The sequence below is a fragment of the Ostrinia nubilalis genome, chromosome 16 (genome assembly GCF_963855985.1).
Source record: "Ostrinia nubilalis chromosome 16, ilOstNubi1.1, whole genome shotgun sequence".
NCBI lineage: Eukaryota > Metazoa > Arthropoda > Insecta > Lepidoptera > Crambidae > Ostrinia > Ostrinia nubilalis.
In genome coordinates this window covers 13,882,124-13,908,407 of record NC_087103.1, presented here as the reverse complement: position 1 = coordinate 13,908,407, position 26,284 = coordinate 13,882,124, and the positions used below count along the sequence as shown (strand labels likewise).

At 42.4% G+C, this 26,284-nt stretch overlaps 2 protein-coding genes across 2 annotated transcripts; both read left to right on the top strand.

Moving 5' to 3' along the window:
• Positions 1-1,280: 1,280 nt before the first annotated feature.
• LOC135079448 (sorbitol dehydrogenase-like) lies at positions 1,281-14,580 on the top strand. The gene is made up of 8 exons (XM_063974112.1): positions 1,281-1,388; positions 2,686-2,719; positions 3,870-4,003; positions 7,500-7,690; positions 8,307-8,491; positions 9,384-9,562; positions 12,525-12,646; positions 14,403-14,580. The coding sequence occupies exons 1-8, from the start codon at positions 1,335-1,337 to the stop codon at positions 14,578-14,580; spliced, it is 1,077 nt and encodes a 358-aa protein (XP_063830182.1). The 5' UTR covers positions 1,281-1,334.
• Positions 14,581-16,345: 1,765 nt separating this feature from the next.
• LOC135079449 (sorbitol dehydrogenase-like) lies at positions 16,346-23,560 on the top strand. The gene is made up of 8 exons (XM_063974113.1): positions 16,346-16,508; positions 16,752-16,785; positions 17,754-17,887; positions 19,236-19,426; positions 20,062-20,246; positions 20,828-21,006; positions 21,739-21,860; positions 22,701-23,560. Exons 1-8 carry the CDS (start codon positions 16,458-16,460, stop codon positions 22,849-22,851), a joined length of 1,047 nt encoding a protein of 348 aa, XP_063830183.1. The 5' UTR covers positions 16,346-16,457; the 3' UTR covers positions 22,852-23,560.
• Positions 23,561-26,284: the final 2,724 nt, after the last annotated feature.

Below are 26,284 nucleotides of genomic sequence, written 5' to 3'. Positions count from 1 at the left end.
TGAAAACTTCGATATTTCAGCAACTCTGCTGGTGGTACAGAAGGTAGCCCGTTTGCCCCTATAAGGCAAGCCCATAGGAACATAATAATATAACGCAGTCGGGTAAAAAAAGCTACACCCATTCAGAAATGTTTTTGTGAATCATGTTTTATACAAGGTCTTTCGTCGGATTACTTATCTACCAAAATAAATTCAATATGAGGTTTTTTCCATTGCGACTAAAATAATATAATTGTACGTAATTCAACTGCATAATATTATTTATATTTGTAGACACACCTCCGATGCCAAATTAGCAAACCGGCCGGCATTTTGACATAGTTGTCCGCGCGTGACCGCCATTCACAACGTGCCACAATCACTGACCACAATTATAACAGTATGCAGTAGGATCACTCGGAACTCGGGTTCGATTCCCAGTGGGGGCAGATTATCCTGTTCGGTTTTGTTAGTGGTAGGGCTTGTTCTAAGTCCGCCTGGCTAGCTACCACCATCTTACCTATGTCTGTCGCCATAACAACAATGTTATGTTCCGGCAATTAGAGGTAAGATAGCCAGTTCCTCTGTAGTTGAGGATTACGGGTGAAGCTCGCTTCCACCTTCGGTCTGATCGTCACTTACCATCAGGTGAGATACAGGCCAAGAGCTTCCTCGTTGTGGATAAAAAATACTATTCTGAAACTACACTCAACCTCTAGTATGAATTTGGTCCTACTCAAGAACATATTAAAGGCTCAGACTGGTAAAAATATTTCGATATAACAACCCTAGACGTTTCAGAGTTAGTCTTTTGATAGATAAGCTTTTCAAAATGATGATCCAGTTCAAAGAAAGAAGCTTCTTCATCCAGGATCTTCAACCACAGACGAACTGGCCATCTTATTACCTCCAACTGCCAAAACACAACAATGCTCACAAAGCACGTAATGTTTTTTTTTTTGAGTTTGATTTATTAAAGCCATCAATGAATAGAATATCTTTATTTGCTTCAACCATGAATCCATGGAAACTAATTTTTTCTTTCTTAGTGTCCCTAGTAGTAGGCTAGTAGGTACAAGTAACTTAATCGAACCTAGGGTATCCGCTTAAAGCATTCAGCTTTCTAATCACTCAACATCGTGGTGTTTCTTTTTCAACTAATAACCGAACCCAAAGAAATTAAAGAACTTGAAAACCCGGGTGTTTAGTTCTCTTTACCATTTATTTGTCCAAGATGCATTACAAATCTCACCACAATAGCAATGGGCCTTCTCCATCCGCCTCCTTTGTCGTCCATTCGGTCCTCGTCTCCCCAAGTCAGTTGTGAATCGACCGGAGCTCCACACGCACGCACCATGGCGCAAGATAACCTCACCGCGATGCTTTACAAACCTAAGGATATGCAGCTGGTAAGTACCACTTAATATTTTAAAGTGACAGTCGTAGAAAATGCTCTCGTAGATTAATTTTGTGCGGAAATAATTTAGATATTGGATAGTGCGCGAAGAAGCGCTCGATAGAGATGATTCGGCTCTACTACGGTCATTTTATGAATTGGATATGTTGAGCTCTATTTATTATCCAGATAATAAAGATCAGTGATTTTAAAATAAAAAGCTGTTGATTTTTTTATTAGGCTTTTATTTTAGAACCTACTGATTCTATTAGGCTTTTATTTTAGAACCTATTTGATAATTTTATGTAACTGTTATAATTTCTGTCAGTGAATTTTCAACGATAGCTAAAACTTTAGCTAACTTTAAAAAGATGAGTTAATTTACGTATTGAAAAACAGAATTAAGTACTTTTTGATAACTCGTTTATTTATTTTTTATGTTTTTAAAATAATATGACGTGGTCAAAGTATGATTAAAGTTATCTATATTTTCAACCGACTTCAAAAAAAGGAGGAGGTTCTCAATTCGACCCGTATGTTTTTTTTTTGCAGCGTTACGTAATTTTTTATCAAAATTAATGCCTACTATTATAATTAAATGATATACGGTGATCCCGTAAAAATATTTTCCTTAACTTGAAAATGTTTTTTCGTAAATTATTTTATTAAAATCCTTTAACTCTTACGAAAATAACTCATCTAAGTATTGAATTAAATGTTGTTTTTAAGATAAACACACAAGTGGTCACTCTTTTTGTATGTTCAGTTATGGAATAAATAATTATGTAGGTACTAGCTTTTGCCCGCGGCTTCACCCGCGTGAAATTTCGTTTGTCACATATCGTCATAAATTATAGCCTATAAGTTAATCTGGGTTATAAACAATAATACTGTAAAGTTTCATTTAAATCCGTTCAGTAGTTTTTGCGTGAAAGAGTAACAAACATCCAGACATCCAAACTTTCGCATTTATAATATTATATACATATATTAGTAGGATAGTAGGATCATTATACATTCACATAACAAGCTGTTATTGCTCTGAAACAAATATCTAAATGAGTATAATAAAATGATAATAAACATATCTCTTAGACCCATGCAAAGATATAAAGATATTATCAGTTTATAGCTCTGACTTCTTAGTTAACTGTTATAACTTGCATAGATAAGAGATTATGTAAGAAAGTCATACAACGCACATACCTAACTACTTTTATGTAACTACACTAGGTGCACTTTTGTAGAACTTACATATTTTCAAGAGACTGCAATTTTTATTTTCTTAAACCACTTTATTATATTTCCAGATACAAACGCCGATACCACAAATAGCTGATGATGGTGAGTTAATCATTGTATCTAGGGTTTAACTGACATAGCCCGACTGATTAGCAAGCTGAAGTGGCAATGGGCAGGGCACATAGTACGCAGAACTGGCGGCCGATGGGGCAGTAAGGTTCTGGAGTTGGGCCACGTACCGGAAAACGCAGCGTGGGACTTTCACCCACAAGGTGGACGGATGACATCATAAAGGTAGCAGGGAAGTGCTGGGCGCAGGCCGCTACCAATCGATCAACGTGGAAAGCATTCGGGGAAGCCTATGTTCAGCAGTGGACGTCCTATGGCTGAAATAATGATGATGATGAGGGTTTAACTGACTCCTACAACCCGGTCGAGTTACCTGCGTACCTCGCTGGAATGCGACTCTCCCTCGCACTCACCCGCACATCTCCCCGCGTTCGCCCCGTTCGTACCAGAGCGTCGATGTGACGTCACGGCCGCCATGTGCGCAGTTGACTCGACCGGGTTGTGATTACAGTTTCACTGTAAAACGTCCTTGTAACTCAGTACTTTCTTTGAATGACGAATTATTTTTTATTTTCTACAACGATTGATTAATCTGAACTTGATGGTTGAAGTGAAAGCGAGCTTCAGCCTGAATCCTCAGAGGAGCCTGGTTGTCTTACTTACCGCCAACTTCCGAAACAACAATGCTGTTAACATTGTTGTTATAACGACGGACTTTTAGACGAAACATGTTGAACCTTATTGTTTTTATCTGACATCTGTATTGTACCATGTTTCTGTGCAAATAAATGAATTTGAATTTGTAGTTTAGCTAGCCAGGCGGACTGAGAACAAATTACAAACCCTGCTAAGAACCAAAATGGAAGAAAATTTTACTCCCACCAGGGGATCTCTGGGTCTGAAGCAGATGGTTATACCAATAGACCAGGGGTCTCCAAACTATACCCGGCCCAGCACTGCCATCAATCCGGCCCGCGACAGCTTAGACTAAGCCTGTTTGCATAGGTGGGCAGAAAAATTTACATTGTTATTGATTGTTATGGCCCTTGCAACATACGAAAAAAAATATGGCTTCAAAGTTTGGAGACCCCTGCACTAGACCATAGAGGAGGTTATATTTTTTTTTTTTTGTAATATAGGTGTTATTTCTAGTAGCCTAATATGCATTTTATCTGTTTTGCAGAGGTGCTACTGCGCATGGACTGCGTGGGCATCTGCGGGTCGGACGTGCACTACTGGCAGTCCGGGGCCTGCGGACACTTCTTACTCAAGGAGCCCATGATCATGGGCCACGAGGCCAGCGGCGTCGTCGCTAAGGTAACACAATAACTTATCCCTCACCTATCCCAGTTGCGAGACGAGATGAGCAGTCGAAAGCGCGATATACGGGAGTCGGTGATCGTAGCTTGGCAGCAGCGTTGGGAGCAGGAAACCAAAGGTCGAGAGCTTCATCAGTTCTTTCCGGAGGTGGCCGGTAGGCTCAGCATGCACTGGGTCCAACCGGACTATGTTATTTCGCAGATACTCACTGGACATGGATGCTTCAACAAAAGGCTGAACGACATAAAGCTACGAGAGGGGAGTATGTGCGAGTGCGGAGAGAGTGAGGAGAACAGGCACCACATATTGTGGTACTGTCCTTTGTATGAAGACCTGTGATGGAAGATGCTGAGCGGGATAGCACTTTCGGAGGGATACGCTCCTGCGTGGTACTGGATCTGGTTGGTTCGGAGGCGAACTTCGCGAGGCTGCAGGGCACGCTTGGAGAACAAGAGAAGGAACGGTTCGTCAAACTGCCAGGCATCGGACGGTGCCAACGTGTAGTAGTATCCATGCCCCAGAAAGGGGAGAGGGACAAATTGAAGTAGAATAAAGAACTTGTAGAGAGTCTAGAATTGCACGCGGTGGAGTGCAATCTGCATTCTGCCCTAGGCAGCCGCAATTCCGCGCGCATCTCTCAAGATTCGGCCACAATAACCGCGAGGATGGTTTGGCTTTGTCCCAGTTGCGCGCCACCCGCCATCTGTTCGAAGCAGATTTTTTTAAGTCCGAAAATGCTTTGCGGACTTTCCTCGCTTAGGTGTATCTTTGAACGACATACGAAAAGCCATTGCTTCCTAACGGTTCAGCAGTAGACGTTGTATAGCTGAAATGATGATGATTTTATTTCGATTTTGCAGAAACAATCGATTTAGTATGTATTTAGGTGTCCTGACAGCTAGCTGTATCATATCTATGCACTGTTGTGTGTACCCACCCGGTTTTATGCACTCAGTGTGTTTGTACACAACCGTAGTAAACTATCCACAGTGCCAGCGAATGACGTCATATCAAACTAAACACTGGCGTCTTATGCGGTTGTGATAGGTGTTATTTTATAAGAAAAAATTATACAGGGTGGAATTTTGTAAAACCACCTGGAGGGAAAGTACTTTTAATTAATACTGTAGATAGAAAATTTTACTGAAAGAAAACATTCCTTTATTTTAAAAAATAGAACTGCATTCAAAGATTTCCAAAAATTTGATTGCCACAACTGGGAATAGAACCAACTAAAATCTGTTAAAAATTACACCCTGTATTTTTACTGCATAAATCGTTAGGGTCAAGCATAACAATGTAATCTCTCTAACAAACTTGATAAATCAAATAAAAGGAAAACCATGAAATCTTAAATTATTTTTATTATTTACAAAAAAAAAATGATAGTGGTGGTGAATTTTTGAAAATCTGAATGCAGTTCTCTTTCTTTTCAAAAATAAAGGAATGTTTTCTGTGAGTAAAATTTAGTATGTACTTTTTGAATAAATTTACTAAAAAAGTAAGAGTACTTTCCATTCAGGTGGCATTACAGAATTCCACCCTGTATAGCATGATGTGCTATCGACTGTATAGGACACGCCCGCGGCTATTTGCGTCGGAGTCGCCTTGAACTTCACTGTCGCGACGTCACAAGCGTGTTGATAGGAGACAGCTTAGGGGCCGGTTCGCAACCGGCTTTTATCTAAATAACTCGCGTAAATAATGCTTTATAACCATAATTATAATTTATTCAACTCTGAATTCTTTTATCTCAGTGCCACACTAGATTTTAAATAGTTATGGGTATCCATTTTAGTCGCATATCGCTTAAAAGTAACGAATCGGAAGATAATAGCGAGACAAAATGAAAAACATACATGTCCGACAACAATGATTTCCGAAAATAGAAATTGCTAAACTAAAATCTGGCATATTTTTGTAGATAGCTATGTTTTTATTTAAACGTTCACATTCACATTATTATGACTTGCAAGATTTTTTTATGGAACAGCAACCTATGTCACTTGTTTACTGTTTCATAGTCTAGACAATTGAAATCATAAAGCGGGTTTTCCACCGCGTGCGGAGCAAGGTAACTTCTATCCCTTGTGCCCTTCATTATCTAGTCGAGGATAGCCTCTAATTTACCATGAGACAAATCTTCCATTTGCCTACACTCTAAACGCTGGCCAGACGTGTTGTAGACGTTTATTCCCGATGTCCCCCACTATTTGTCCACCACTGGTGGACATCGAGAAAAAAAGTTGCAATGTCCACCAGTGGGGGACAGCGCTACTGAAATCTTCCCGTTGGGCCCTACTGGTGGACACTGAGAAGAAATGAGTTGCTCTGTCCCTCAGTGGTGGACATCAAAACCAAAAAAGTTCCGTTGTCCCCCACTATTTGTTTTGTTTTCGTGATTATTAAAAAATATATTTTTTAATTCGTATCAAATATAATTCTCAGTTTTTTAACATCCCACCTTTCCTATTTATGTAAACTTTTTCAATTTGTCGTGAACGTGAGATCCTGCAATTTCCGACATTATTACAGATAATAAGTGCAAAATAGTAACATTACCGACACAATAATTTCTGATAACATGAACATTGTGGGTACTTGTAAAATTAAAAATGACAAAACCGTTCCGATTAACGCACACTTCCTAGGGGCGTCAGTATAAATTAAGGATTGTTTTAAACTATAATAAAAATGCTTTAAAAATGTATGTATTATAATTATTAGTATAAGATTTACTTAAAATGTTTGTATTCATGAACACAAATATAATAGTGGAGGACAACGGAACTTTTTTGGTTTTGATGTCCACCACTGAGGGACAGAGCAACTCATTTCTTCTCAGTGTCCACCAGTAGGGCCCAACGGGAAGATTTCAGTAGCGCTGTCCCCCACTGGTGGACATTGCAACTTTTTTTCTCGATGTCCACCAGTGGTGGACAAATAGTGGGGGACATCGGGAATAAACGGAAAGGAAAGAAACCGGCACCGCGCCGGGCCGGATAGAACGCCCTTAAGGCCTCAGCCTCGAGTGTAGCGGGCAGCGGGGCGGGAGCGGCAACGGCGCGGGAGCTGGGCGGGCAACGCAGACCCGTTCTCGAAACAAGCGGGCAGCTCGCGCGGCGCTTTAGCGGCGAAGTGTTGTGTTCGGGGTTGTGTTGTCGAGATATTTGTTTTTATTCGCAAACGAAATGTCTGAACAACGGCGACAATTTTATTTCGATTCTTTATTTCTAACGCTCGATTTAATGTGGACAAAAGGAGTGCGCTGCCCGCTCGTTGCCCGCTCCCGCGCCGCTGCCTGCTCGTTGCCCGCTCCCGCGCCGCTGCCGCGCCGCTGTTTTCGAGAACCGGGCTATTTGATTTTACGCATAAGATCCTGCCGCTCCCGTGCCGCCGCCGCTCCCGCCCCGCTGCCCGCTAAACTCGAGGCTGAGGCCTAAGGCTTTAGGCTGTATTTTAGAAATAAGTAACTGTAGTTTTATGTTTCCAGCTCGGCGCCAAAGTGAAGACCCTTAAAGTGGGCGACCGCGTGGCCATCGAGCCGGGCGTGCCATGCCGGTACTGCGAGTTCTGCAAGACGGGCCGCTACCACCTGTGTCCGGACATGCAGTTTTGCGCCACGCCGCCCTACCACGGCAACTTGGTGCGGTACTACAAGCACGCCGCTGACTTCTGCTACAAGTACGTAAACAACTGGCAAACATAATATTAATTTTCAGTGTTTTTTTTTTTGCTGTCAAGTGGTTTGGTTGTATTGAAGAAGAAAAGTCGAAAGCGAAATTTTGTATTGGTAATCCTTGGGGGAGGCCTTTGTCAAGCAGAGGACGTATTTTGGTTGAAGCTGTAAATTTTTAGGGTAGGAATGAGAAATGGGATTAATCTTATAATCAACTGCAACTAGCATTTAAATTCAAAGTGCCTTGACCAAGCGATTTTGGAATTGAACCTTCACGAATGCTTATTTATGAAAGTTTCGTTCGTTTTGTGTACTTCGCTCATGTCTATGGGGAATGGGACTAGTTTTCAACGTCGGTTTCGCAGTATTTATGTCAAGACGTTGATTGCCTTATGATTGACCAGTGGTGTCACTCCCCTAGACTCCACGATCTAGATGGTCAATTTTAACGACAATTGCACAGTATAAAAGTCTTAAGGTCATACACACTTATCAACCCGGAAAGGGATCAACACCGTATCGCCTTTCGCCGCGCGGTCAGTCAGGCGTCCACCCTACTTAAACACGTAACGTGGTGTGCTTCGTCCTTTGCCTTATGATTGATTAGTACCATTTCCCCAGACTCCCCGACCACGTGACAATGGAAGAAGGCGCTCTTCTAGAGCCGCTGTCAGTAGCGGTGCACGCGTGCCGCCGCGGCGGCGTCACGGCGGGCCATGGGGTCATGGTGCTGGGCGCCGGGCCCATCGGCCTGCTCATCATGATGACGGCAAGAGCCATGGGCGCTAGCAAGATCCTCGTCACGGGTAAGTTGGTGAGGCATCATCATTACAGGCACAAGACGTCCACAGCCGAACATAGGGCTGCATCTGCTCGGCCTTTTAGTCAGGCGGCAGCAAGATCCTCGTCACTGGTACGTCACCATTACAGCTGCAGGTCGCTCACAGCTGAATATAGGGCTCTAGATTGACCAGTTACTGCAACATTATCACCTCGCAACCTTTAAAGGGTCATCTGCTTGGCCTGCTCATCATGATGACCGAGCGCGCCATGGGGACTAGCAAGATCCTCGTCACACTGGTGAGTTATCATTACAGCCACAGGACACCCATAGGGCACCCACAGCCGAACATAGGTCTCCTCCAATATGACGGCCGGCCATGACGTCATGGTGCTGGGCGCCGGGCCCATCGGCCTGCTCATCATGATGACGGCAAGAGCCATGGGCGCTAGCAAGATCCTCGTCACGGGTGAGTGATGACTTCATTCATACTACACTTCATTTTACTCGACACTGGTGAGAGCATGGGTCTGAAAAGTGACATAGATTATTGAGTAGATAACTTGACATTTTGACTGTACAAGTTACAGCCGTGGTCAACAAGCCTCTATAACACAGCTGAAACATCAAGCTGAAATATGGAACTCGAAGTTTAAAATAGTATCAATTCTGTCACTATGTCTACTGCTGCAGAAGAAGAAGATAGAAGATGACAAAACAAAACTTAATCCTAAACTTTTCCAGGCACAAACTCCTTGAAATCGAGCATAATTTGCAAAAACATCTGTTATGAAAAACTCAGAATAATATTGGTTTTCCACCAGAAATTAGCACAGAATATCTTAATCTTTATTTAGTAAGGAACTGTATGGTTATGTATATTGTATCCAAGAATAAAAAATCTTCGTTCCTTCCAGACGTGCTGCAGTCCCGCCTAGACTTCGCCAAGCAGATGGGCGCGGACGCGACGCTATTGGTGTCGCGTGAGGACAAGGAGCCCGATGTCGTCAGGAAGGTGCATGAACTCCTGGGAGCCCACCCTGATGTCTCCTTCGACGCTAGCGGAGTCTCCGCTACCGTCCGCATGTGTATGCTGGTGAGTGATCCGTATTACAGAAGCTACAGTCAGCTTAGACTTCGCCAAATAGATGGGCGCGGACGCGACGCTACTGGTGTCGCGCGAGGACAAGGAGCCCGATGTCGTCAGGAAGGTGCATGAACTCCTGGGAGCCCACCCTGATGTCTCCTTCGACGCTAGCGGAGTCTCCGCTACCGTCCGCATGTGTATGCTGGTGAGTGATCCGTATTACAGAAGCTACAGTCAGCTTAGACTTCGCCAAATAGATGGGCGCGGACGCGACGCTACTGGTGTCGCGCGAGGACAAGGAGCCCGATGTCGTCAGGAAGGTGCATGAACTCCTGGGAGCCCACCCTGATGTCTCCTTCGACGCTAGCGGAGTCTCCGCTACCGTCCGCATGTGTATGCTGGTGAGTGATCCGTATTACAGAAGCTACAGTCAGCTTAGACTTCGCCAAATAGATGGGCGCGGACGCGACGCTACTGGTGTCGCGCGAGGACAAGGAGCCCGATGTCGTCAGGAAGGTGCATGAACTCCTGGGAGCGCATCCTGACGTCTCATTTGACGCTAGCGGAGTCTCCGCTACAGTCCGCATGTGTATGCTGGTAAGTGATCCATATTAGAGATGCTACAGTCAGCTTAGACTTCGTCAGATAGATGGGCGCGGACGCGACGCTATTGGTGTCGCGTGAAAAGGAGCCCGATGTCGTCAGGAAGGTGCATGAACTCCTGGGAGCGCATCCAGACGTCTCATTTGATGCCAGTGGAGTCTCCGCTACTGTCCGCATGTGTATGCTGGTGAGTGATCCATATTAGAGAAGCTACAGTCAGCTTAGACTTCGCCAAGCAGATGGGCGCGGACGCCACACTGCTTGTATCGCGCGAGGACAAGGAGCCCGATGTCGTCAGGAAGACGATGACGTCTCATTTGACGCTAGCGGAGTCTCCGCTACTGTCCGCATGTGTATGCTGGTGAGTGATCCATATTAGAGAAGCTACAGTCAGCTTAGACTTCGCCAAATAGATGGGCGCGGACGCGACGCTATTGGTGTCGCGCGAGGACAAAGAGCCTGATGTCGTCAGGAAGGTGCATGAACTCCTGGGAGCCCACCCTGATGTCTCTTTCGACGCTAGCGGAGTCTCCGCTACTGTCCGCATGTGTATGCTGGTGAGTGATCCATATTAGAGAAGCTACAGTCAGCTTAGACTTCGCCAAATAGATGGGCGCGGACGCGACGCTATTGGTGTCGCGCGAGGACAAAGAGCCCGATGTCGTCAGGAAAGTGCATGAACTCCTGGGACGTCTCATTCGACGCTAGCGGAGTCTCCGCTACAGTCCGTATGTGTATGCTGGTAAGTGATCCATATTAGAGAAGCTACAGTCAGCTTAGACTTCGCCAAATAGATGGGCGCGGACGCGATGCTACTGGTGTCGCGTGAGGACAAGGAGCCTGATGTCGTCAGGAAGGTGCATGAACTCCTGGGAGCACACCCTAATGTCTCCTTTGACGCTAGCTGAGTCTCCGCTACGGTCCGCATGTGTATGCTGGTGAGTGATCCATATTAGAGATGCTACAGTCAGCTTAGACTTCGCCAAGCAGATGGGCACGGAAGCGACGCTACTGGTGTCGCGTGAGGACAAGGAGCCCGATGTCGTCAGAAAAGTGCATGAACTCCTGGGAGCCCACCCTGACGTCTCATTTGACGCTAGCGGAGTCTCCGCTACTGTCCGCATGTGTATGCTGGTGAGTGATCCATATTAGAGAAGCTACAGTCATCTTAGACTTCGCCAAATAGATGGGCGCGGACGCCACACTGCTTGTATCGCGCGAGGACAAGGAGCCCGATGTAGTCAGGAAGGTGCATGAACTCCTGGGAGCCCACCCTGACGTCTCCTTTGACGCTAGCGGAGTCTCCGCTACGGTCCGCATGTGTATGTTGGTAAGTGATCCATATTAGAGAAGCTACAGTCAGCTTAGACTTCGCTAAGCAGATGGGCGCGGACGCCACACTGCTTGTATCGCGCGAGGACAAAGAGCCTGATGTCGTCAGGAAGGTGCATGAACTCCTGGGAGCGCATCCAGACGTCTCATTTGATGCTAGCGGAGTCTCCGCTACAGTCCGCATGTGTATGCTGGTAAGTGATCCATATTAGAGAAGCTACAGTCAGCTTAGACTTCGCCAAATAGATGGGCGCGGACGCGACGCTATTGGTGTCGCGCGAGGACAAAGAGCCTGATGTCGTCAGAAAAGTGCATGAACTCCTGGGAGCGCATCCAGACGTCTCATTTGATGCTAGCGGAGTCTCCGCTACAGTCCGCATGTGTATGCTGGTAAGTGATCCATATTAGAGAAGCTACAGTCAGCTTAGACTTCGCCAAATAGATGGGCGCGGACGCGACGCTATTGGTGTCGCGCGAGGACAAAGAGCCTGATGTCGTCAGAAAAGTGCATGAACTCCTGGGAGCGCATCCAGACGTCTCATTTGATGCCAGTGGAGTCTCCGCTACAGTCCGTATGTGTATGCTGGTAAGTGTTCTTTGTAGATGTGATGCAGTCAGCATAGACTTCGCGAAGCAGATAGATGCAGCTGCGATGCTGCTGGATAGAACCCCTTCTTACAATAATTAAACATTATTAATGAGAAATACCATAGTATTTTATTTTTTTTCGGAAAGAATGTGCCGGTAACCTACGCGGCCGCGGGCTGTTTTTTCAACTTCACCGGGCAATAGGCGAGCACAGAGGGCTCTTGATTTCAAGAAACAGTTGAAAAACAGTTCAAACTATTACGGAACGACAAGTCCAATAGGGTCATGACTTCTAGTTTAAGATATGTGTACACTTATGAACAATTATTTTTAAAAAATCATGTCCAAATTTTTCCTTGTTATTGGGCCTCAAGACCAGGGAATAAAGTTCAAAATATGGTGGGAACTATATTCCCACAAAGGGTAAACTTGAGTGTGTTGTTTCCAGGCAACAAAATCTGGCGGCGTGGCGGTACTAGTGGGCATGGGCAGCCCGGAGCAGACGGTGCCGCTGGCCGGCGCGCTGGCAAGGGAGGTTGATGTGCGCGGCATCTTCCGATACGTCAACGAGTGAGTAGCGGGAGGGAAGCGAGGGAATGTACTTGTGCGAGTAAGTGATAAGGGGTTACGGGTATACGATGAGTGAATGAATACTGGTTGCGAAAGAAAGTCAACGAGTGAGTAGCGCGAGGGGAGCGAGGGAATGTACTTGTGATGCGAATGAGTGATAAGGGGTTACGGGTATACGATGAGTGAATGAATACTGGTTGCGAAAGAAAGTCAACGAGTGAGTAGCGGGAGGGAAGCGAGGGAATGTACTTGTGATGCGAATGAGTGATAAGGGGTTACGGGTATACGATGAGTGAATGAATACTGGTTGCGAAAGAAAGTCAACGAGTGAGTAGCGGGAGGGAAGCGAGGGAATGTACTTGTGATGCGAATGAGTGATAAGGGGTTACGGGTATACGATGAGTGAATGAATACTGGTTGCGAAAGAAAGTCAACGAGTGAGTAGCGGGAGGGAAGCGAGGGAATGTAGTTGTGCGAGTAAGTGATAAGGGGTTACGGGTATACGATGAGTGAATGAGGACTGGTTGCAAAAGAAAGATGCGGACTTCTTGGCGGGAATGTGAAGCGTCATGTTAGCGGTTTTGTTTTATTTCCTGTTAATGTGTAATAATGGTGGATTATTAACCATTAAGTCTTCGTGAACGTGCATGAGTGTGGGCAAATGAAACAAAATAATGCATCGTGATTCTTCGGGTTCTCTCATGTGGTCCATATGAGGTGTCAGTAAAGCACCACAACTTTACTGAGATTCGAAGGGTGGGAAGGGGTATCATCTATCATCCTTCATTAAATCATTACTTGGTCTCATTTTGTAACTCGTCTCACTTTAAACTTGAAAATGGCACAAATCAAGTGAAAGACTCGTAACCCGAGTGTGTATATGAGTGTTAAGCGAGAGATCAAGTGAGTGATGATGTGTAGCGAATGAGTGATAATGGATTTTGAGAGAGTAGAGGTTTTCACTCATTCATAACCCATGAATGAGTGAAAATGGGTTGCTAGTGAGTGAGGCTAGCTTGCTGGTGTATTGCATTTACGAGTGAGTAAGGAAGAGCTACGTATGAATACGAATGAGTTATGAATTTGTAAACGAGAGAAAATTATGGGCAGGCCTCCTACTAGTTGGACCGACGATTTGGTAAAGGTCGCGGGAAGAGCCTGGATGCGGGCGGCGCAGGACCGTGCATTGTGGAAAACCTTGGAGGAGGCCTTTGTCCAGCAGTTGACGTTTTGCTGAAACGAACGAACAAAACGAGGGAGAAGAATTTATGAGTGCTGTCCTTTTGAGTGACAATAAAAACAAATACCCACATTAGGCGCGCGAGTTCATGTCCATCCTGAGGAATGCGGTAGTGCTGTTACCTAACTAATTATGCTAATGTCGATATCTATAATTATTACCAATTAAGTAGGTCAACCTATCTACTTATTCCATATTTTTTAAGTAAGTATCTATATATACAATAAAAGAAAGTCGTGTTAGTTACTCCACTTATAACTCAAGAACGGCTGAACCGATTTAGCTGAAAATTGTCAGGGAGGTAGTTTAGAGCCAGGAGAAGGACATAGGATACTTTTTATCCCGTTCGAAATAAAAAAAGTCTGCTTATTTATTGCCATTAAGGCGGAACAAAGTTCGCCGGGTCAGCTAGTAAGTAAATAAGTAAGTAAGTAAGGCCCCGATGGACATGAACTCGCGCGCCTACTGTACCTACATCTTGAACTGTAATAAACTAATCCACCACCCTCCTCCCAGATACCCCATCGCTCTATCAATGGTGGCCAACGGCCAGCTCAACGTCAAACCGCTGGTAACACACCACTTCAGCATGGAGGAGACTCTCGCGGCTTACGAAGTGGCTCGCCAGGGTCAAGGCATCAAGGTCATGATCCACGTCCAGCCCAGAGACGCCAACAACCCGAACAAATTCTAGACGACTGGAAGATAGGGATGAAATTCGTTTGGCAGAAAGACACAGTCAGCGTCAAATAGTTCGTCTATAGTCTGGTCTGCGAGCACGTAGAATTTTGTCCAATTACCCCAAACTACCCATCCTCATCGCTCGCGCGTAATTATGCTGCTGTCGCGCTCGCACACTCACTGCGGGCGCCCGTCGCACAGTCGCGACAGCAATATAATTACGCGCGAGCGATAAGGATGGGTAGGTTGGGGTCATTGGACAAAATTCTACGTGCTCACGGACCAGACTATAGTAGCTAATAAATTCGCAACGTCTTTATTACAATTGGAATAAGGTTGTGTTGTCAACTTTTCGACCACTTTGGGTGTCACGAACTATTTGACGCTGACTACCAATTGAGAACCTCGGTTTACACGGAATCAATAAATGTAATATTTTATGTAAAACGAAATTGAATTGTAGTAAATAAGTATACAGGGTGTTAGGTAAATGGGTATATGAGCCGACACTAGCCCATGTTAACATGGTCATATAAATGGTATGGTGAAGTCAGAAAATTGATATCTTCATTTTAATTATTATAATTTTCATACAAATCGGATTTTATAAAATTTATTTCGTATGAAAATTAAAAAAAAAAAAATTATGATATCAAATTTCTGACTTCACCATACCATTTATATGACCATGTTAACATGGGCTAGTGTCGGCTCATATACCCATTTACCTAACACCCTGTATAGGTTTAAGTAAATATCTTCAGTTGATTGTGTTGTTTGTAATTAACCAGTGAATTTTACTGTTAAATGCATTTCATTAAAACAGAAAAAAGTTCCTAAAGAAATACAAAACAAAGTACATACAACAAAGATGAATATTTACACTTTTATTTAGATTAAGCTTGATTATGTAAATAAAAAGTACAAGGTGGTGTACAGAAATATACATTTTGTAGAATAAATTATTTTTATAATAAATGTTTTGTTGATAGTATCTGTTATTTTCTAAATATTATTCCTTAGGGTGGGTTCCTAGTCGACAGCACATCAAACTAATGTATAGTTTATTACAGCTACATAAGATGCCACAGCTTTTATAGCTTGATGTCATGTCCATCTAAGTGACTGAACCAATATAACAATGAGTTTATATTGAATCCCAGAGAGAGAGAGGATAAGTTTGATGTCCAACGCAGCATTTCAATTTATAAACAAAACATATTGCGTAACTATCATGTAAACACGACGATGACGAGTATTGAAAACAAGAAAAAACGTCTTTTTTTTCTTGTTGGCAATACATCGTCGAGGCCGGCTTAGCCAGTGTTAAGTACCTATTTATAATTCAGTCAGTCATGCCTATTGGATTCAATTGATGAAATAACGAATGATAATGATAGACGAGATGATATCCCCCTGCCCCTTGAGTTTCAGTAAGGATGTGGCACTTTACTGAAGCTAGACGCAGACTTCTTGAGGGAACTTGAAAACTGATGTTGCACTGTTTTGTTTCATTTGCCTACACTTATGCACGTTCACGAACATTTAATGGTCAACCACCATTACACATTAATAAACACGAATTTTAGAAAATAAAACAAAACTGATAACACGAGTCTTCACTTTCCCGCCAAGAATACAACCTATCTTTAACTTAGCTCTCTCTTATCATCGGATGTTTGGAAAATTTGAGATGTTTCTGAAATTATTTGCGTAAGTTCCTTCAATAATACGACTTATCTTATCAAGTTCGTAAATATTTTCGTAGGTAATGTCAAGCCCGTTAACCCACGTTAATGTTTTTACATTGTTTGTTTTAATTTATCAGTACAATTGTGTGGAGATGGAAATAATATTCATTTGCATTAGATAGACCGTGCAGAGTGGAATATGGCTGAAAATTACGCTGCTGTGCTCTATGGACCCAACGACCTTAGGGTGGTAAGTTAGTTAAATTAACCAGAAATTAAAGGAGAATCAAGAGATTAGATTTAATACAACAAAAAAAAACTAAGCTTACTGAACATCTCAACCGCAAGTAAAAAGACAAAGATGTTCTTGAATAAAATATAATGAAATGAAATTAAGTTCGTATTAAGTTCGCCTTAGATACCAATTTACATGAATAATGTGGCATAAAATATCTAAAAAACACATTAAGTAATACACTTTTATTATTTTCAGGAAAAATGGCCGATGCCGGAGATCAACGATTATGGTAATTTAATTAAGTTATTTAATTTAGGTACTATTATGTCTTAAACTTTTTGCGGAAAAAAGTTAGAACAGGAAATACTTACGTCCCAAATATGTCCATTGTACTTATGTTTATTCCTTTTTCCAAATCAAAATATTTTTCTTTTTTCTTTTAAGATTACTAATAGTCCCGTTAGCCCCTCGTGGTAAGCTAAATATGCTTGTTAGGGTGGTCCTTATTCCTACGAAAAAAAAATTTTTTCTTATATTTTGCGGGGCACCACGTAATTTGAATATATACCATATGAAAGTCTTTCATTATTTTTATTTTTTATTTTTAAAAGACATTTAGGGGTCGCTACCAAGGTTTGAATTTTAAGTAAAAACAAAATCTGTATTTGTTAGATTCATTTATTTTTAAAGCCAAAGCCAAATAAAAATATTACAAAATTATTGTTGTTGCTATGAACTAAGATATTATGTACAATGTACATATTTGAATCAATTATTTTTAAGATATAAGAGTTTACTTGTTAGTATCTCGACGCGTCGGTACCATAATATGGTCGGTATAGGTAGAAGAGGGGTTGAGGGGAGAAGGGGACAAGAAGCGATTGTCTATTCTATCTATGCGATGTTCATTTGCACGTAAAATGTGATATAAACACTTAAATAAACATTTATGAAACCATGATCTAAGAGTTTCAAAGCTTTTGTAAATATTTTGACAGCTGGTAGCGACCTCTAAATCTTAACTAAAAAAAAAAACAAAAAAGCTAATTTCATATTTAGAGGTATATAATCAAATGAGAAAGTGCTCCGGGGATAATTCAAAAGTCGAAAAATAAGGACCACCCTAATGCTTGTGTTACGAGTGGGCTCTCCACAAACAATACTCGAGCGGCGGTGGGGTTCGAACCCACGTTCCTCGGATCTCGAGGCGGCCCCTTCACCGTTCGGCTATCGTGGCTCAATGCCATGTGTTTGCAGAAGTGCTGGTGAAGATGACCAGCGTTGGCATTTGCGGCTCCGATGTCAAGCTGTACTCCTCGGGCCGCTGCGGCGCGGTGCAGGTGGCCAGCCCCATAGTCATCGGCCACGAGGGCGCGGGATACGTAGTCAAGGTATCATCTTTGTCTTTGTAAAGAAAGCCTTTGCTTAACTTCTTCTTTACTTATTTTTTAGATAACTAGCTAAACTGATGTCACGGTCACGAAGGCACCGGCTACGGTAGTCAAGACAAAATAAAACTTAAATCCTGCCGGGCTCATATAAAATTTGATCATGGTATGTGGATTTTACACTACAGTCAATAAAAAAGTCGAGAAGCCGCGTTTTGATAGATAATAAAAAGTATGTTAATTGACTAGAGTGTAAAGATATTGTCAAAATTTCGTGGAGGGTAGTTAAACGAAAAGGACAGTCGTTCTGTTTTGATGCGTTTAACTTATTTTACAAATCTGGTGTTATTTCGTGGCCGTGTTGTGATGTGAAGTGATAAATAAATAAAGACCTTGAATTTCGAGCGAGATGTAACATGTGAACAACAATCGTTAGGTAGTTAGTGTGTGTAAGAGTGTACTCTTGACAGAGTAGTCGTTCGTCATGAGCTGTGATTTGTTGTGGGCGAATGTTTCCTTACGATATCCCACCATATTTCTCCCTGGCTTACTTTCCCCAGGTGGGCTCAAGAGTGTCAAACCTCAAAGTGGGTGACCGCGTAGCGATTGAGCCGACGCAGCCGTGCCGAGCGTGCCACACTCTTGAGACTCTTGAGACCACTCGGAGTGACTCGGAGCGTCAGAGTAGTCATTCGTCATGAGCTGTTATGAATGTAGGCGGATGTTGCACGCCTCACACCCCCGTTATTTTCTTTCCCCAGGTGGGCTCAAAAGTGTCGGACCTGAAGGTAGGCGACCGCGTGGCTATTGCCGACGCAGCCGTGCCGGGCGTGCGACTCTCTTGACAGTAATCGCTCATCATGAGTTGTGATTTGTTTTGAGTGGATATTGTTTGCATCACGACCTCCACCATCATCCCTTTCCAGTCCACTGCTGAACTATTAGTCTTTTCTACTGTAGTGTATGACACACCTCTAATGCAAGGCATATACTTATAAGTTAGCTGTAAGTCATTTAGTGGAAGGTTTTGCCATAATCTCCAGGCTGGCAGGTGGGTTAGAGATCGCAGTTTAAAAGAAGGTTTATGTTCCCCAGGTGGGGTCAAAAGTGTCAAACCTCAAAGTGGGTGACCGCGTAGCGATTGAGCCGACGTAGCCGTGCCGCGCGTGCGAGCACTGCCGGCTGGGCCGCTACAACAACGTGTGCGCGCGGCCCGGCTACTGCTCCACGCTCGCCGCTCCCGGCAACCTCAGTGATCAAGCCGGCGACGCAGCCGTGATGGGCGTGCGATCGTTCGTCTTGAGTTGAGATTTGGTGCTCGCCTCACGCCCCTGTTATTTTCTTTACCCAGGTGGGCCAAAAAGTATCCTCGCTCAAAGTGGGCGACCGCGTGGCCATCGAGCCGACGCAGCCGTGCCGCGCGTGCGAGCACTGCCGGCTGGGCCGCTACAACGTGTGCGCGCGGCCGGGCTACTGCTCTACGCCCGCCGCTCCCGGGAACCTCAGCCGGTACTACAAGCATGTCGCGGACTTCTGCCACAAGTGAGACTTTGATTTTGTAATAAAATTGTAGCTACCTACTACCGTACCTACTAGTCTGACGGGTTGAGCAACCTCTGCTGGTACCATAAGCACGTCGCTGACTACTGCCACTAGTGAGACTCTTCAAGACTTTATTTCTGTACTTGTAGTTCTGTGTTAGTGAGATGAGAACCTCAGCCGGTACTACAAGCCATCGCTGACTTTTGCCACATGTGAGACTACGAATCTTTTTAATTCTACATCATCATTTCAGCCATAAGACGTCCACTGCTGAACATAGGCATTTTAACTATTTCCATAATGAACGATTGCTATCGACCTGCATCCAGCACCTTCCTGCTACCTTTATGAGGTCAACGGTCCACCTTGTGAGTAGACATCCTACGCTACGCTCTCCGGTTCGTGGCCTCTACTCCAGAACCTTGCTGCCCCATCGGCCGTCAGTTCTGCGTACTATGTGCCACTATGTAACTATAGTTCGTTTACGGATCTCCTCATTTCTGATTCGATCTCGTAAATAAGCACCAAACATAGCCCTCTCCATAGTACGCTGCACAACTTTCAGCTTATTTATAAGGCCTATATCAGTTAACAATGGTATTGATATTCAACCAATTTTCGTTTGTCACCTCCAGGATCCCCGCCAACCTATCAATGGACGAAGGCGCGGCGGTGCAGCCGCTAGCTATAGCGGTGCACGCGTGCCGGCGCGCCGGGGTATCGCTCGGGCACAGCGTGGTCGTGCTGGGCGCCGGGCCCGTCGGCGTGCTGTGCGCGATGACAGCGCGCGCTATGGGCGCTACCAACATTCTTATCACTGGTACGTCTTCAAACCGAGGAATTAACTGAGACTGAACCTGCAACTAAATTAATCAGAAGAAACAGGCTGCGCTTGACTATAGTCTGGTCTGCGAGCACGTAGAATTTTGTCCAATGACCCCAAGCTACCATCCTTATCCGGACCGGACTTTACATTCAAAATCGCTGCACGGAGCGAATGTTTTCGTCACTTTTTCTATTACAACTGTCACGTTTTGTAACTTGGCTGAGGGGTGAGGGGATGTTTGTTGTTACATCCATGGTGTCAAACGCAGATATTGCCTGTCATCCACTTTTCGCTGGATGGAGGGAAGTCGATCCTCAACTTCGAACTCGTTCAACATTCCCTTGATTAACGTTGCCGCGTTGTCGTTGCAGGTCCTATGACAATTTCACATTCTCCAGGGTCTAACTTGGCCTTTGTTAGTTGAATTTTTACTAGTGGATAAGCTGCAGAATCTGGCACACAGGAGTGGTAGTAGTCCATCATAATAGATGCACCTAAGGTGCATGTGATAATATGAACGCAATTTATAAATAAATACAAACCCTGTAAAAATATTATTATTCAAATCCTTACAGACACTGTCGAGTCTCGCCTCGACACAGCAAAGGAGATGGGGGTAGACCACGCCCTGTTAGTGAAGCCCGAAGAACCGGACCAAGACGTCGTGGATCGTATTACGTTAACGTTGGGTGCGCAGCCGCATGTCACTATTGACGCGTGCGCGTTTCCTTCTGCGCAGAGGGTATCTTTGATGGTACGTTCCCTTTATCATTAGTAGTTTTACTATGAGTTTACTTTAAACGTTATTGCTAGCGCTTAAAAAGATCTATGACAAATTTTAGTGCTAGGGGCGCTGTATATTTTGTCATTTTTTACGCGGTCGCTAATTTGCTAGCCAGTACGTTTTATGTAAACTCATGGTAGTAAACACACAACTCATCCATTCTCTACTGACTGCCGGAACCCATAGAGAGGCTCGGGTTGTTATTGCTTTTGTCTCATTTCTGGTTAGAATAGGTCATTTCAAAATCAAGCCAATGACTTTCAATTTTAGATTCAATCTACCACAAACTGATGAATAAAAAATCGACTGTCATTTATTTTTGCACAAGTTTTAGGCCATCACAAGTGAAGGGTACAGGGGCAAAACAAGAAATGTCACAAAAACAAAAAGTTACCTATGTAATGAATATTTAAATATTTTAAAGTTTAAAACATTCTCATGTGTCACTTAAAATTATAAACTACTAAGAGGAATACATATGTCTATCTTGTTTTTACGCTTTTTGTATAATTTCAAATAAAAATACGCGGGAAATCGAAAATATTGCCATCAAAAATATACCTTTGAATTTTAGGGACATTCCTTGTTTTGCCCCTGTACCCTTCAAGTTTTAAAAGCGATTCACGAGTATTTCTCCAGTCAATTATCAACTTTACATCTTTAGAATAAGGTTCAAAACTGATTGACACATTGTCTCTCCAGGTGACTGGCACGGGCGGCACGGTCCTGGTGGTGGGTATCGGCGAGCCCATGTCGCAGGTGCCTCTAACCGCTGCCTTGCTGCGAGAGGTCGATGTGCGAGGCTCCTTGCGCATCGCCAACACGTAAGATATACTATAGCATAATATGTGTCCAGTCAGGATAGACCGCATACTACTTACATACGCTACAGCAGATTATACAGAAGACCGAGGAGTATAATCAGCCATTTTGCCTGGCGTTTGTGGACTATGAGAAAGCCTTCGATTTAATCGAGACCTGGGCAGTGCTACAGTCTCTCCAACGGTGCAAAATCGACTATAGGGATGAGACAGGGAGACGTCATATCTCCGAAACTGTTCACCACCGCCCTGGAAGATGTTTTTCAAGTTTCAGGAATGGAGCGGACTCATAAATATCAACGGAGAGTAGGTACATAGTTTGCTAGTTACCATTTTTTTGTTTTTGTTTACCATCCTGCCCCACCCTGAGCCCATGGCTGGCTACGACCATGGTCAGGGTCAAATAGTTAGTAACATCCAAAAGTGATCCATAAAGTTGACAACACAACCGTATTCCAATTTTAACAAAGACGTATTGTGAACTTTTTGGCTGTTTCGGAGGTCACCTTCAAGTTTTATTTTAGCGACAAAAAATAGCTTTTCATTAGCGAGAAACGCTCACAACACTCGCTAAACGCTAAGATAGTGGGGCAAACTGGTGAATCCAATACGATAGCGATAGCGACTGCTACTCGCCAGTGACGCCAATCCTACTAATATTAAATCAAATCAAATCAAATCAAATTTCTTTATTTGCGTAATTCCATAAATAATAAATGTAATAAATTATAAATGCAACTTAGTGAATAAACGAGCCCATAAATTTTTGTGTGAAAAAGTAACAGACAGGCAGTTATTTTCGCACAGCATATTTGTATCAACGACAAAAAATCCTAATTTCAGATACCCAGCGGCACTAGCGGCCGTGTCGAGCGGCGCCATCGACCTGAAGCGGTTCATCTCGCACCACATGCCGCTGGAGCGAGCCAAAGAAGCGCTTGAACTGGCCAAGAGCGGGCAGGCCATGAAGATCATCATACACCCGCATGATTAACCCCCTCGGTCATCAATGTGTACTTCGCAAAATGAGCATCATGATCATCATTTCAGTCATAGGACGTCCACTGCAGAACATATAGACTAAGAGCTAGTGAACGCCAGACATACGTCATTTTATAAAAGCTGAAAGTTTGTCAGCGTATACTCCCAATATAAGTTAGAATGTTGGTGAATCATGAAGTTTGGGTCATTGTGGCTTTGGCAGCTACCCTAAAAAAATGTCTGGCTAGGAGTTCGAACTGTCAAACTATCTGGCTGATGTGGAAACAACTTCTAATTGTAACATTATTGTAATGTGACAACACTACTGAGAATAGACTATAGATTGGATATGTATTGTCTGTGAATAATGGAGAGTAAAACAGGATGTACATGACACAGTGATTATTTTATTTAATAAATCCCAAATCATCAACAGTTAAATACAATAATATGATATGGCGCAGTCAGGAGATGGCAAGAACCAGGCCGCGGGTGTAAGACCCGTGAGTATTAAAGCCGACACGATGCAGGGATTAAGCCTTGCCCAACCGCCGCCATTGTCTTTTGAAGGAGATTTGGCAAAAAACTTCAAGACATGGATAAGACATGTGGAACTGTACATGGTGGCGACTGAATGCCATAAAAAGAGTTCTGAAATAAAAGCAGCAATATTATTACACCTCTTGGGCGAGGAAGGAGTGGACAAATTTGACACGATAGACCTGCCTGCTAAAAAGAAGGATTATGATGAGGTATTAAAAGCCCTTGGAGATTATTGCATGCCAAAAACAAACGAAAGTATAAATAGACACACATTTTTTAACAGGAATCAGAAAGAGGGTGAAAATATAACAGAATATGTAGCCCAACTAAAGAAACTATCAGTGACCTGCAACTTTGAGGGTCTACGTGACAGTCTCATTAAAGACAGAATAATAGGAGGATTATTAGATAAAACATTGCAAGAAAGACTCTTAAGAGAGCAAGAACTATCATTAGAAAAGTGCATAAATATGTGTAAGACCGCAGAAATAGCGACACAATATATGAGAAAACTGACAGAAGAAGACTCGAAAGATATTGACAAAATAAATAGAGATCATCGCCAACAACCTATGAGTAGAGCATTCAAATGTAAAAGCTGCGGATATCAACACCCTCCACGTCGTTGTCCAGCATATGGCAAACAATGTAATTATTGCAAGAAGATGAACCATTTTTCTACTGTCTGTAGGAATCGAATGAAGGATCACAACATAAAGGAAATACAGCAGAATCCTCAGCAAGAAACAAATCAAGAATATACATTGGGTACAGTATACACTGACTGGACATTGCAGGTAAAACTACAGGACTGCAATAAAAATATTACATTTAAATTAGACACAGGTGCCGGTTGCAATGTAATATCTAAAAAAATGTTGGACAGTTTGGGAATTCATAAAAAGTTAAATAGGTCAAGCTCTATTCTTAGAAATTACAATAACTCAAAAATTAATTTACTAGGCACATTAGATTTATCATGCATAATAAAAAATAAAAAACATGTTTTGAAATTTCATATTGTAGATTGTGATTCATCTCCATTGATAGGATTACCAACCATACAAAAATTAAATTTAATGATATTATTAGGGGAAATACAAAAACAAGATATTATAAAGCAATACTCTAATTTATTTACAGGAATAGGAGAACTGAAGGATTATGTTTATGATTTCAAGTTGATCCCGAACTACACAGGGAAAGTAATTCCTTGTCGACCGGTGCCCATGAAGCTATTGGATGCATATAAAAAAGAGTTGCAAACTATGGAGGAAAATAAAATAATAAGAAGAATAGAAGAACCCACAGATTTTGTAAATGCAGTGGTAATAGTAAGAAAAAATGATAATTCGCTTCGCATATGTCTTGACCCACAATATCTCAATTCTTGTCTATTAAGGGAACATTTTAAATTACCAACATTTGAAGAAATTGCTGCAAAAATGGCAAACGCTAAGGTATTCAGTAAATTAGACTGTAGTAAAGCGTTCTATCAATTGAAATTAAGTGAAACCAGTTCAAAACTAACCACCTTTCAAACACCATTTGGTAGGTATTGTTTTTTAAGAATGCCATACGGAGTAAAGGTAGCATCAGAGGTTTACCATAAACAGTTTTCTCGCCTGTTTGAAGGCATTCCAAATGTAGAAATTTTTGTAGACGACCTAATTTTATGGGCTGATAGTGAAGCTGAACATGAGAAAATTTTACACAGAATATTACAAAAAGCTTCAGAGCATAATATTACATTTAATGCAGACAAATGTATATTTAAAACTAACAAATTAAAATTTTTGGGACATGTTTTCACTGATAAAGGAATTTATATTGATGAGGATAAAATAGACAGCATAATAAAAATGGAGAAACCAACAGATGTAACAGGCATTCAAAAGCTATTAGGTATCATTACATATGTTTCTAAATTTATTCCCAATGTATCTGAACTAACAGCTCCTCTAAGATCATTATTAAAAAAGGACAAGGATTGGGAATGGGGTCTAGAACAAGAAAAATCTTTCAAGGAAATCAAAGAGCTTTTAACTTCCTCCCCAGTATTGCAATATTACAATCCAAACTTACCATGTTTATTAAGTGTAGATGCAAGTAGTAATGGTGTGGGTGCAGTTTTATTACAAAATGGATTTCCAGTAGCCTATGCATCCAAAGCATTCACAGACACACAAAAATCATGGGCACAGATCGAAAAGGAAATGTATGCAATTGTATTTGCTTGTGAAAAATTTCATTTTTACATAATGGGTCGAAACTTTGAGGTGGAATCTGATCATAAACCTTTAATTCCCATAATGAAAAAACCTTTAGCAGAAATACCTGTTAGATTACAAAAGATGCGGTTAAGATTACAGCACTATGACATAACATTAAAATACAAACCAGGAAAGTTATTACAACTTGCTGATTACTTGTCACGTAATTATTTAAAAGCTAAGGTTGAGGAGGATGATGATTTTGATTGTAGTATATTGTTAGTAGATTTAAAAGAAAAAATGAGTGTGAAACGATATGAAGAGTTTAAAAAAGAAACAGATTGTGATGAAGACCTAAAAATAGTAAAAAAGTTATTATCTGAAGGATGGCCGACTAATAGTAAAAATTTACCGGATTCCTTAAAACCCTTCTTCCTTAATACATTTAATGGATGGACTAATTTTCAAAAAACATTGTATCATGGTCCCAAAATCTTTGCAGAAAGACATCTTATCCAAATTGCATTATAATCACTTGGGTAGAGAGAAAACTAAAATAAGAGCTAGAGAGTCGGTATATTGGATAGGAATTTCAAAAGACATTGATAATTACATTCAAAACTGTGATACTTGTACAAAGCATAGTGTGGAAAATTACAAAGAACCTCTATTACCACATAAAATTCCAAA